This window comes from Danio rerio, chromosome 22 (genome assembly GCF_049306965.1).
Source record: "Danio rerio strain Tuebingen ecotype United States chromosome 22, GRCz12tu, whole genome shotgun sequence".
Lineage (NCBI taxonomy): Eukaryota > Metazoa > Chordata > Actinopteri > Cypriniformes > Danionidae > Danio > Danio rerio.
This window is the reverse complement of record NC_133197.1, coordinates 32,510,966-32,524,788: the sequence shown is the minus strand read 5'-3', so window position 1 is coordinate 32,524,788 and position 13,823 is coordinate 32,510,966. Positions and strand designations below refer to the sequence as shown.

The window sequence follows — 13,823 nt, the reverse complement described above, 5'->3', positions numbered from 1 at the left end:
CTCAGACAAAACAGAACTATTACTTATTGGGCCTAAATCCAGTAAACAGCAGATTCCACAACCTGACCTACAATTGGAGGGAGACAAAGTTAGCATTAGATCTACTTTAAAAGATAGGGATGTGCGATAATGCTGATTTCCTATCCGATCCGATGCCAAGTAAAATAAGTCGAGTTTCTGCAATACCAATTCGATTCCGATACTGCCCAAAAGTGACTGTTTGGGAAATTAAAGTAACAAGTAGTGTACTTAAAAGTGTTACTTTATACTGAATACGAGACATATTACAGGTTATTCTTATTTATTGATAAAGAACTATTATACAAAAAAGCCAACTTACATCTTTATAGACAGCATCTGAGCATGTATATCTTAAAATGCCTGCCTGAACATCTTAAAAAAACATTCACACTTCTGGATTTAGTGACATGTTAATCCGGTTCTCATGAAAGTGTTTTGAACCTTTTTTCGTTGTTTTATCATTGTCACAAAAAACCCAAGACCCCTAATACAGCCACATCGCTGCATTTTTTCCCTCTGTACCTGGATAGTGCCTGCCTGCTGCACCTAAGGACTCTGAAAGCGATGTCTGTCTGCTCTAGCAGCACCTGTGCCTCTCCTTTCCTCCTCTTCTGACTGTCTTGTCATGATGACGTTGTCATGTCTTGTGATTTCTATGTAGATGTTTGATTAGGTTTGTAGTATTACCACAGTACCTCACTGATTTATTACGTGTCACAAACCGCATTGCTTGAGTTTATGGAAGGGAAGTAGCTCCACACATATCTTCGCATATGCCAGGCCAGCGGACTGAGTGGCTAGCTAGCGTGCTCTGCAGTCATACAGTGCCATATTACGCACATGACTTTGCAGGCGGAACAACAAGTAGTCCGACTAAGTTGGCATTAACCAGAGAAACTAGGGTAATTGTGGTTACTTTCCGCTGTATTTCTACATCCAATAAACTACATATTTGCTCCAAATTATTTAAATATCAATATTTTTATAAGATAATCGATTCTAGAACATACAAAGCTGGTATCGGAGATATCAATATTTTAATATTGATCCGCACATCACTAATAAAAGATTTGGGTGTCATATTAAACTGCAATTAAATTTTTTGAAAATCATATATCCCATGTCACAAAAACTGTCTTCTTTCATGTGAGAAATATCGCTAAATTACGAAGTATGTTATCCATCTCAGATGCAGAAAAGCTAGTCCATGCTTTTATGACTTCAAGGCTGGACTACTGTAATGCACTGTTTGCTGGCTGCCCAGCATCCTCTATTAACAAACATCAGCTAGTACAAAATGCAGCTGCCAGAGTTCCTACCAGGTCTAGAAAATATAATCATATCACTCCAATTTTATCCTCCTCACACTGGCTGCCTGTTAAGTTTCGTATTGAATTAAAAACATTGCTTCTTACTTATAAAGCTTTAATTAATCTCCTGTTTATCTAACCAACCTTCTGTCTCGCTACAATACAACTCGCTCTTTAAGATTTTAAAACTCAGGGCTTCTGGTAGTACCTAGGACAGCAAAGTCAAGTAAAGGAGGTCGAGCCTTCTCATTTATGGCTCCTAAACTCTGAAATAGCCTTCCTGAGAATGTCCGAGGCTCAGACACACTCTCGCAGTTCAAAATTAGATTAAAGGCCTATCTGTTCATTAAAGCATACACTCTGTGCATCACTTTGCGGTATGATAAATGAACGTGCTCTACACAGGTTTCCTTATCTAATTTATATACACTATGAACAGCAGCTACGCTAATTATTCTCTATTTCCACCTGGGGATACTCATCCCAAGGCCCTCAGACCACGCAGTTCCACTGATTCGATCCAAGACCAGCGTCGAGATGATCCCAAGGTTTCCATATCCTGGACCAGGCTGTATCCTGAGCAGCTGCTGTGGTGGTAATGGAGGAGAGGAGAGCATGAGACTGATTCCTGTGACACTCCAGGGACAGACGAGTCTTCGGTGAAGCCCAGTTTCCAGTCCCCGGTGCTTAGACTGCAGCTCTGCACAAGATGTTAGGCCAGTGGAGAAATGGTCGTACCCGTCTGAGCCTAGTCTCAAGGTTTTTTTTCTTCATTATCGCCAATTGGTGAAGTTTTTTTTTTTTTTCCTCGCCGCTGTTTCCACTAGCTTGCATGGTTCGGGATTTGTAGAGCTGCACATCGATGGATTTGCTCTTCATTGTTTAAACTCTTAGTAGCGTTTATTAAACCACAATGAACTGAGCTAAACTGAACTTCAATTTACTATAACCTTTACGTAAAGCTGCTTTGACACAATCTACATCTTAAAAGCGCTATACAAAAAAAGGTGAATTGAATTGAATTCATTTATTTATTTATTTTCCTTAATGGTTGCAGGTTAACAGACAATACAATGATTTTTCACCTAATATTGAAAATTCTGCCATCACTTACTTGCCCTTCTCTTGTTCCAAACCTGTTTGAGATTCTTCTGTTGAACACAATGAAATTTTGAAAAATGTTGGAAACTTAAAACCATTGACTTTCAAAGTATTTACGTTTTTTCTTATTGTGGAAGTCAATAGTAGTGTTTAACAGAAAATGGAAAATTATACAGGTTTGAAATCACTTGGGGGGAGTAAATGGTGAATAAAAGTCATTTTTGGGTGAACTATGCCTCTAATTACTATTTAACCATCATTTTTAGTAGGAAACGTGTCCTAAAAATGCCCTTAAATCCCTATTTCAGCACACAAAGTTAATATATATATATGGAAAGAAAACAAACTCAATTTTAGACATTATCACTGTTGTCTATGACTTAGAGATGTACACATAACTCATTTTCATCTTTCAGTCAACATATTCATCCAAACTGGCAATAGCTTGCTCCTTTGTGTATTGACTCCAATCATATGAAATCACATTCCAATTGTCAAATTTCATTTCAAAGTAATTTTCCAGCTCTGTCTGAAATCTGCACACAAACCACTTCCAGTATGGCAACTCAGAGAAATCAGGAGTGATGCTCCACTGGGCGTAAACATGTCCTGCTGTTCTGTAGTGTTGACATGAAAACCACTGACCTATATAAAACTGTTTACTGGTTCTTACTAATGTTGTGCAAAAATCTGCACCGAGACACTTTGATTCATCATAACAGCTACCCTTGAGTCCATCCACTCGATGGAAAGGAACACTGTGATCTCCAGCATGGTTTTCTATTGTGTTGGTGCAGGTGGCACCACAGAACGGGCACTGAACCCAACAGCACTGACAAAGATGATTAGTCAAAACCTGATCTGGTCTGTCCTCATGCTCCAGGTTTTCTGGAAATGCCTTTGTACTAAATTTACATTGTATTTCAGATGCTACTGAACCGAGTTCTGCTCTTATCACATCTTTCAGGAGGTTAAAGTCATCAACACCATCATGACTCACTCCGCTGAAGTTCTTTACAGAGAATATAAGCACATCGGAAAGCTGCTCTGTGAAGTCGTCCAGCCACTTCTGAACATCTTTGGTTGTGTTGTCTGATGTAGTCGCTCTATGAGCTGCTTTTATGATCTTCTGCTTCAGGAGTTCAATGTTCTGCTTCATCATGGGACGAACACTCACTTCAAACTTATCAGTGATGTACTGATTGACTTCATCTCTGATGAAACTCTCAAAGTGGTCTCTGGGTGAGAAAATGTATTTAATGTACTTGTCAAAATCTTCCTGTTCTGCCAGGGCTTTAAGGATGTGTTTCTCAATTTTAGATCGGTTTCCATTCAGGGATTCACAGTCTGTCTGAATTTCATTGGCCAAATCTCTGGCAGTGTCTTTGTAGACACATTTTTGAATGGGCTCTTTCAGTTTCTGACAGATGATCTCACCAAAAATAGCAGCTGATGTCGCACCTTGACAGTATTTCTGGAAAATCTTATAGTACTCCTTGCTTTTCTTTTCAAAGTAAAGAACAGGATCATTGGCTTCCCTGAACTTCCTGTGTTGGTCTTTGATTAACTTGTTTTCTCTCTCACAGATAGACATGACCAGATCCAAGTAAAATTCATTCTTAAACACACAGTTCCTGCAATCTTGCTCATAATCTACAGTTCTAGCCTTGATATAATCTGCAAGCTCTTGAATGTAGGTTTTGTTGTAGCCCATCTTTTCAATGTTATATGCCATGATTATTTTATCTGCTTGACGAGCAATGTCATTTACAAAGGCTCTAATTTTGGTTTCAGCCTCAAACTTCAGTTTAACTGATCCGAAGGCATGTCTTGTAGTGACACCAGATTTCTTTATTTGTATGTATTCTGAATACCTTGGCACAGAGAAAATATCCCTGTTTTTCCAGTCATTCACGCAAACTCTTTTATAGTTCCTAAGAAATTGTTTCATGTCATTTAATACATTAATGTTTTTGATGCGTGGAGTTTCTGCAGTAATTTGCTTAACGCACTCTTTCCAAAAAGAATCAAACTCTCTTTTGAGGATCGTTTCATCGTTTGCTTTGTCTTTGAGTTTTACTGCAAGTTCTTTGCTCTTATCAAAGAGAGTGTTTTCATGATGTGTCCTCTGTGCATCAATCCTTCTCTTTATGTCTCGCTGCTGAAGAATCTCGTTTAATTTTCTTGTTGTTTCTCTCACAATATTTTCCTGCAGCTCTTTGATTTTGATGTCAAACGATGCTTTCCATTGTATCAGAATATCTTTATTTTTGTCTTTAGCAAAAAAATCTGACATAAACCTTTCAACTTCTTCAATTTTCACACTTAGTTCATCATGAAGATGACTTTCTGAAATCTCATGAAGTGCTTCGTTTTCTATTTTATTGTGGAGTTTGTTTTCTACATCCAGCATGGTTTTGCGAAGACTCCAGGACCATTTGCTGTATTCTGTCTCAAGTTTTCGGTATGTTGAAATTTCCAGACAATTTCTGAAGCTGAAAACAAATCGTTCATTCAGTAAGGCCTCCCACAGATTAATAATGTGTTTTTTTAGGTGCATCAGCTCTAAGCCATCTGATTTTGAAGCATGGCCAAAAAATGCTTGCTTAAGCTCCTGTATGTTTTCACAGTATGATGGGTTTGGTGGTGCCATTGGTGGACTGCCCTCCCAGAGCTGTGCAAAATATTTCACATCTTCCTGAATATCAAAATTAATGATGTCATTGAAACATTCTGCATCACAGACTTCATCTTTAGCAGCAAGTTTTGTCATTTCATCCAGAGTCTTCTGAAGTCGTCTTCTTCCCTCCATGGTTTTCTCTCCAGCTGTGACTGCAGAAACGTTCTGATGAACAAACATGCAACTGGGATTCAGTTTGACTTTCTTCATTCTCATGAAGGCTTGAACAACAATTTGAAGAATTTCCTGCAGCTCTGACGGGTTTTCTCCAAAAACGTTGATCAATGTCAGATTACCAAGACCCACAACAAATGTGGCCAATTCATTGTCCTGATGTCGTGTTGATCTTTCAGCCAATTCTAGAGCGCGAAGCCCTTCAGTATCAACAACCAGAATATAGTCAAACTTCAGCTTTTCTTTCATCTTCATTTCCTCTGAAACTCTGATCAGTTGCATGAAAGCTCCTCTGGTGCATCTGCCAGCACTAACGGCAAACTGCAGTCCAAACATGGCGTTCAGCATAGTTGATTTCCCTGAGCTCTGAATCCCTAAAACTGACAACACAAAGACTCTCTGGTCTCCCAGTTTCTGGATGAGTTCATGAAGAACAGCAGTAACCCAAACCACAGGAACATGAGCAGCATCTCCATCCATCAGCTCCAGAGGAAATCCAGAGATCATCATGTCTGCCGCAAGACCTGGGAGAGAAGTAAAACTACACGGCAGACCTTGCTTGTTTTTGTTCTCTGATATACACGATTCATAGATCTGACCAATCTCCCGCAGGATGTGCTCCAAGCCAAAGGTTGCAGCTTGAAGTTCTTCTGATATCCTATCAAGTTCTGCATGTTCATCTCTAAAATTAGTTGTAATTTGCTGCTCGGTAATGTCATTTTTTTCTTTCATTTTTAGTATTTTTGACCATTTTTCATCATACTTGCAATGTAGTGCAGAAAGGTCAGTCGAGGTATATTCATCCAGTAGAACTGTGAGCCATTTCAGAAAAAACAACTTCTCACTAAGAGGTTTTGAATCCATTTCTGTAATAAACAACTTCATGAACTCACCAGTGTCCAATGCATACTGCATTTCACGAATTTTCTTCAATTCCTGTTTCTGTTTTATATCCACATACGCCTCGTGAGATCTATGAAGTTCTTTGTTCTTCTGACACCACTGATGCCACAGTTTCCCTTGACAGGGCAAAAATGATTCTTTGATTTCTGTCAGATTGTTTCCCTTCAGTAAGTCCATCATCTGCTGGGCTGCCTTTTTTCCTCTTCTACAGTCACCATCATGTTCCTCATCTACTCTGATTCCTGAGTCTTTGGAAACATTTTCAAGCCTGAAAACTGAAGACGATTCTGGAGATGATAAAGAAAGACATTTATTTATAGTTTTTATAAGTTCTTCAGAAACATCTGACTGATTTCTGTCTTTTAAGCCAATTTTATATTTTGTTTTTCGTGTCTCAGTTACTTTATGTTTTTCCTCTGCAAAAAGACAAACTAGTGGTGTTTTGTCCTTGTAAAGGTTTTGAATCAGTGTGGCACTTCTGTCATTCTCGTCAAGTCTAGGTAGAATAACTATATTGACTGAGGACAGTTTGGTGAGGATCTGCATCTGCTTCTCATGGTCTCCTGCATCACCATGAATGTTACAAAAGGCAACACATTGAGTAAATTTATCAGTGTCTTTTCCAGAAGGACAGTACCAGGCAATCTCCACCACTCCATCCATCAGTAATCTGGTTTCACTGCTGCCTGAGCAGTTTCTGTGGAAGAATGTGTTGTGTTTCTCATTGATCAGATTGTTCATTAGCTGAGATTTGGATGAAGACACTGGGCCAAACCTGAAGAAAAACACCATTGGTGTTTCTGCCTTCCATACTGGCTGGGTTTCACTGCTGGTTTCACCAGCTGCATGTTTTATCTTCCAGCTTTTGCTGATTTGTCTGAATGCCCAAAGTGGAAACTCAATCTCTCGTGTGAATGGATCAGGAACAAGCAGGGGCAGAGCATACTGACACTGAGACAGTTTAGTAACCATCAGCTGCTTCAAGAAACTATCAGCACAATAAAACACAGCCATCTGAATATCCATTGGATGAACAGGATCTCTCTGGCTTTTCTCTTCAGTAAACAAAGGCATTTCTGTGAAAATATCAACATTAGCCTCATCTTCAAGTAAGTCATTGTTTCTCTGAGGTCTGTCATGTTGTTCAATGGTATTTTCAGTTTTAATGTATCTTGATCTGTAGTTCATCATCAGTAGTTTTTGTAGGAAAGTCTGAATGAGGTCCTTTTCAGAACAGGACTCGTGGGATTGTAATGAATAGGTATTTTGTAAAAGAACTTTAGCAGCTTTAAGCTTAAAATTGTGTCTTATATCAAGATGGAGTCTTTGAAACAGATGCTTTTTTTCTTCAATGCTGGTGATTGCATCATCTTCTAAATGCTTGTCCACGTTTAGCTGTGAAACAATACAGTGCATTAAAAATATTTTCTGAGGATTAGTTTACAGAATTTGTAACAAATTATTAAACTCTTCAAAGTCACTGAAGGTAATATAAACTGTATCCATATGAGGCATATATCAAATTTCTTCTTCTGTTCTATTTTTGAACTTTAGTCAATAGCTTACCTCACGCTTCTCTTTAGTCGCCGGTGTTGTGTATTCCATGCCTGCTTCTTTTAACAGAACAAAAAGAGTAAATATTAATATGAGTTGATATTTTTACCTAGCTAACTTGTAAATTATGCAGTCTCCAGACTCCGAACAGCAGAAATACATGCATGTACCAAACAATTTTGCCATGCAAAGTGCTTTTCCATTGCCATTTTTGCCTCATTCATAACTTGTTTGCCTGATTATCTTGACGTTATTCATAACTGATTATATTTTGCTACTCTCAAATGTCACCATGCTTTATTACACTTGGATTCACCAAATGCAACTTTTGTCTTTAAGATTTGATCAATTTAACCCCTGCTATTACTTCTTGTTATTTAATTTAACATAAGGTTAAAATGGTAGGAATGTTGCATCAACTGTGAATGATCTACATACTGAAGTATTTAGAGAATAAGTTTAGGATCTTTCTAATTACTATTACCATTACTATTAATTACCTTGTCAGTCAAGGTGTAACACAGCTGGCATTATGAAATGGTAATAAATTATGTAAAAAATGTATAGCTGTATAGCTGTAATTTTTGGCAAATCTGGTTACGTGATTCCACAACACTTGTTGTTCAATTGTCTTGTGTGCTCTGTTTGTTATATCCTCATTCCTCCTTTCTGTTAGTGTACATGTTCTCATAGTTTCGTTTGGGCTTTGGGGATTTCATCTATGCAAAGTTCTTAACCAATTGTAGCCCATGAGAAAAAGAAAAATATCAGCTAAAAAGAAAAAAATATCAACTAATTAACAAAATCACATTGTTTTAAATGCAAAACTCATTTGAGTAAATCAAAGAAATATACAACTTCAACTGTAAATGATCATATTCTTTAAAGAAAAATACAATCCCATTGAAAACATATTATTGCACTTCATTAGACAATGTTTCAATTGTTTTTGTCCTGGATCATTTGTACAAACACTCATATAATTAAGTAAAGTTTATTTATAAACTAATTTCGAGAGAATTGCGTGCTCATGATTGACCACGGCTGTTCCTGCATTAGCCATCACATGATTTACATATCAGACAATCCTAACTTACTATACATAACCAGAGTTGTTTACCCCAGTGTCTTCATCTTAAAGAACCCCCCTCCCACCTCTACTCCCCCCTTCTTTTCTATTGGGCGACATGATAGTTGAGTGGTTAGCATTGCTGCTTTACAGCAAGAATGTCACTGGTTAAAGTGCCTACTGAGCCAGTCGACATTTTTGTGCAGAGTTTGCTTGTTCTCCCAGTGCTAGCATGGGTTTCCCCGTTTCCTCCCACAGTTCAAAAACACACGAATTAGGTAAATTGAGCATGCTAAATTGGCACCGTGGTCAAGTTCTTAGTAAGTTGTACATCTCTCTAAAGCCATCCCTACATCTGTCATTAGCCAGAAATAAGACAGTGGAGTTCTCGAGATCTACTTGAGCTAATGCGAGGGAGCCCTTGACTCAAAGATCTTATAAGCTCAGGGCTCTCTCCCAGGACAGCATGCCAAACAAGCATTATAATCAATCATCAGCTAAGGGTAAACTCTTGAATTAATATGGTACAACTGAAAATTAATTAGTGTTACAAAAACAAATCAGTGCTCTTACTTTGACATATCCTGTTTTGCACATCTTCATTGGTGTAAAACTGCTGGTCATTATCAATAAACAGTTGCTCTATCTTCTTCATCAGGTCTCCTATGTCTGACTTCTTGTTCATGATCTTGCTGCAGGTGTGATATCTTCCTCCACATTTCTCAATTAGCTGCTCCAGAGCCAAGTTTTTCTTCAGGTCATCAATTATAGAGTCGGACTCTTCCTCACTCTCGTAGGTAAAGAGAATCATCACAAAACGAAGAACTCCGTCACCAAATACTCTCTGAAGCCACTCAATACCCATTTTATCAGCATCTGTTAACTGTCCCAGTCGCACAACAAAGACGAAGGCCACTATTTTATTTTCATTCACGAGTTGACCAGCAATGTGATCCAGATCAAACACAGTTTCATGAAAACCAATCAGATTAATCACAGACACAGGACGTCCTAATATTTTCATCTGCAAAGAAGCACTTCTAGATCTTGCTACATTTCCAACAGTTGGTTGTGTTTCTCCAAGTAGAATATTGTCATCTTGAAACTGGACTGCCGCAGGGCTTCCAAATAACACAATGTTCAGATTGTTATCTAAATTAAACACATAAGAATTATTTTCAGATTCATCAATAAATGGAATGTAAAAGTGTTTTAAAAAATTTGATATTTTTATAGTCTTACCCATTCCGCCGACTGATGGATCAACAGCCAGTTCTGGTAATCCATCCATTAGGTTTAAACCTGCCTTGTTCTGCTACAAGTCTTTAGGCATGCAAAACAAAATTTTAAGAAAGATTTTAGAAGAGTCTACATTTCTTGGCTGTTCATTTTATAACAGGCATCGTTCACCATCCGAGTGTGAGGAATAATTATGTATGAAGTATCAAGTCTCTTCCTGTTTATGTACACTAGTTGTAGATCCAGTCTAACAGGATTTGCAGTTAGTAGAAGCAGTCTGATTTCTCATAAATGGCGTGGTGTCCTTTTGTGGACCAACCACATACATTACCATTTTAGCCCAACATATTTGGTCGTGTAAAATAGTTGCTATTTTCCTTATCCATGCTATCCATGTGTTATTTCTACATTACACACAAAGCAAACAACCAAATAAAAGAATTTTTAAAAATGGAATTGAATTACCTCCTGTCACATGAAGCTTAAATTTCTTACTCTTACAGTAATTCAAAGTTGCATAACGATGGCAAACCCTCCCAAAGACAAGCAATTTCTGTTCCCATTCGGATGGGGAACTTCAATGCTATAAGTGGATTTTAATCCACGAATTGGGGATTTTGTTTCAGAAAGCCAATTGTCTGAAAGAGTATATAACGGGCCAATGAAATGCCAAATGAGCAACTTCACAAAAAGAGCAACACAGTCATGCAGCACGTCCTTTTCAGGATGGCGCTCTGACCGTGCGTTTCTGGATGCTGTGGTTTCCTGTCCCCGGATGATGGGCCCGAGCACTGCGTTGCATGTCTGGGGGTCCACCATGTTAATGCGGTGCTCGCGGGCAGTTCATGTCGTCATTGCGATGCCATGACTGTTGTGCAGTTAAGATCGCGGCTAGCCTTTGCAAAAGGGCGAACCACCCCAGCTGTCCCCTGCACTGCAGGGGGCACTCGGGCAGATCTGAGGGTTCCAGTGGGAGATAATCCGTCACCTCCGGGCCCGCGTACCTCCCGCTCCTGCAAGCGCTCCATCAAAGCTTCGAGCGGAGAAAGCGATCCGTCTAACCAGATGGTAGCCCTTACGTTCGATGACAGCGGGGACCAGACGTCCACTGCTGCATCGGAGGGAGGCTTTCATTGTCCTACGAGAATCCAGGCCTGCTTGCCCCCCTCGGGCAGGTGAGCACTGTCAAAACGGATCCTGGAACGGACATGTCAGCCGTGCCGACTAGATGGGTGCTACATAGAGGACCAGAGGGCTAAGCCTTCGAAGCCTCTCGTCCCCTTCTTCCCAGAGGTGCACAGTAGGCTCACACAGTCTTGGAGGGCACCTTTCTCTGCTCGTGCTGCGTGTTCCTCTGCCCTCACCACTCTTGATGGTGGAGCGGCCAGGGGGTATGCGGTGATTCCTCTGGTCGAGCGCGCGATCGCGGTCAATCTTTGTCCACGTGGAGCCTCTTCCTCGCGGGATTTGCCTCGTCTCCTGTCCAAAGCCTGTAGGTTATCTGCCTCCCTTGGAGCTAGAGCTTACACGGCTGCGGGCCAGGCTGCTTCCGCCTTGCACGCGATGGCCACCTACCAGCACCACTAAGCACAGGCGCTGGCCGAGATGCACGAGGGTGGGTTTTGTGTGTTTTTACACATTTATTCATACGTTTGCATTACTGAGAGCAGGACAGGCTGCACTAGTAAGCAGTATCTTCATAATATTGTTTAATAAAATAAATGATGAACAAATGAATCTGTCTCAACAGCCTTTATTAATCCCAAGTGAAGGATTTATCTACACACAATCTGAATTCCCTATTAGAATAATACTACAAACTATTCACCTTAGTCTCCGCAGACGAGAGGACGCTGCCATTTGAATCTTTTTGTCTCGCGACTTCCGGTCACATTCACTTCCATTCATTTTTTGACGTTAAAAACTGCTCATTACGCTGCTTGATGTTGCAATTTGATATTTTCTTATTATATTATTCTACTTGGTCTGTGTAGTCATGCAAACATTTGTTTGTAGAGCAAGTAGTTTGACCATTTTCTGCCATTTATTATTCCTAGTCATTTCTCCCATAGGCGACTGAATCGGAAGTTCTAAGACAATCGCGCAAACAGGCGCACTTCCGCATTTTAGAATAAGGTCAATAAAATTCCATTGAAAATACCTAGATAACAGACGAATCCAAATGCCCAACACAAGAAAGCTGCGCTTGTCGTAAAATTTGACTTCTTATCAATTAGAAATTATCAGACCAGAGGTTTTGAATATCAGAAAATAGACTTTATTCTCCATAATAAAGCTGAGAAAGAGCAGAGCAGACCCCAGAGCATTCTGAAGTCTCTCCTGGGCACCTTCTAAAGTCTCTCCTGCACCTTCTCCTTTATTTATTTTTTTGACACACCCCTATGTTTCTCTTTTTAACTTTTGACCATTTTTGAATAGGTTTTCTAGTCTAAGGGGTCCTGCTATTCTTGGCTCTCAGCCCACTAGCTCATGTCAACAGAGATGTTACAGGTCTATGTCAGCAAAGTATAGATGTAACTTATGCAAAGGAACTAAGTGTTTACATACATTGTTATGATAGGAAAATAACTTGATAATGTGTTACTCATTCTAACTTCTGACACATATAGCTTCATAGAAGTATTTAACATATATGATCAGTGCTTTACATATTCAGTTATTCTACACAATCAGTCACTCAGCCTTCTCCTAGTGTTGCTCCTGTGCAGGCATACTCATCTTACACAGACATATCACTGTATTTTTAACACAGGCTGGCATGTTTGCTGCAAACACTACATACATTTTGTGAAGAGAAAATTAACTGCTTTACACTTAGAAAATACTTCACACTGAGAGAATAGAAATCTTCTTCATGCTCCAGACGCGTTCAGCTCGATGATATATAATGTCTCCGACACCCCCTGTAGTCCTATTTAGCAACTTGATAGCAACCGTATTATTAAAGAAGCATAATCGATTTAAAAATTCAAGAGTGTGCTGTATCTGATGTCTTTTATGTCGTAGAACAAAACATAAAAGTATCTTGAGTTTGTGTTAGCCACGATCCTTATTTAAGCCATTTTCCTGAAACCCCATTGAAAAAACCCATTGACTTTGGGACGAGGAAACCGGAACTGCTAAAATGCTAACTCGCTTCCGGGTTTTTGCATACAAATTGACGTCATAGTTCCTCCACTCTATTGGATTGTTCTTGTGGTGAATTTCACTGGTACACACGTATATATCCCAGTCATTTTTTAACTATCAGTTAGTTTTCATTATTCATTCATTCTTTTCTTTTTCAGCTTAGTCTCTTTATTAATTAGCGGTCGCCACGGGAAATGAACTGCCAACTTAACCAGCACATGATTTACGCAGCGGATGCCCTTCCAGCCAAACACTTTGAAACACCAATACACTCTTGAATTTACACACATACACTACAGACAATTTAGTTTATTCAATTCACTTATAGTGCATGTCTTTGGCCTGTGGGGGAAACTGGAGCACCTGGAGGAAACCAACATGACCACAGCGAGAGCATGCAAACTCCACACAGAAACGCCAACTGACCCAGCCTGGGCACAAACCAGCGACCTTCTTTCTGTGAGGTGATCCTGCTATCCACTGCACTACCGTGAAGCATTTATCAGTTCGTTTTATTGAAAATAAATAAATCAATCAAAAAAATACAAACAATTTTATTATTAAGACAAACATTTTATAATTTAAAAATATATATTTTTTACTTGTTCAAACTACTTAATTA

The 13,823-nt window shown here is 39.3% G+C and overlaps 1 protein-coding gene across 3 annotated transcripts; it reads right to left on the bottom strand.

Moving 5' to 3' along the window:
• Positions 1 to 292: 292 nt before the first annotated feature.
• zmp:0000000606 lies at positions 293 to 11,624 on the bottom strand. Of its 3 annotated transcripts, none has more exons than XM_073937503.1 (5): positions 10,791 to 11,624; positions 10,055 to 10,135; positions 9,386 to 9,964; positions 7,756 to 7,802; positions 293 to 7,584 (listed from the first exon to the last, which is right to left on the bottom strand). In XM_073937503.1, exons 2-5 carry the CDS (start codon positions 10,101 to 10,103, stop codon positions 2,845 to 2,847), a joined length of 5,415 nt encoding a protein of 1,804 aa, XP_073793604.1. In that variant the 5' UTR covers positions 10,104 to 10,135; positions 10,791 to 11,624; the 3' UTR covers positions 293 to 2,844. The 3 variants fall into 3 exon arrangements, with proteins under 3 accessions (XP_073793604.1, XP_073793603.1, XP_021329209.3); XM_073937502.1 differs by lacking the exon at positions 10,791 to 11,624 and adding an exon at positions 10,517 to 10,747; XM_021473534.3 differs by lacking the exon at positions 10,791 to 11,624 and having other exon boundaries at positions 10,055 to 10,290.
• Positions 11,625 to 13,823: the final 2,199 nt, after the last annotated feature.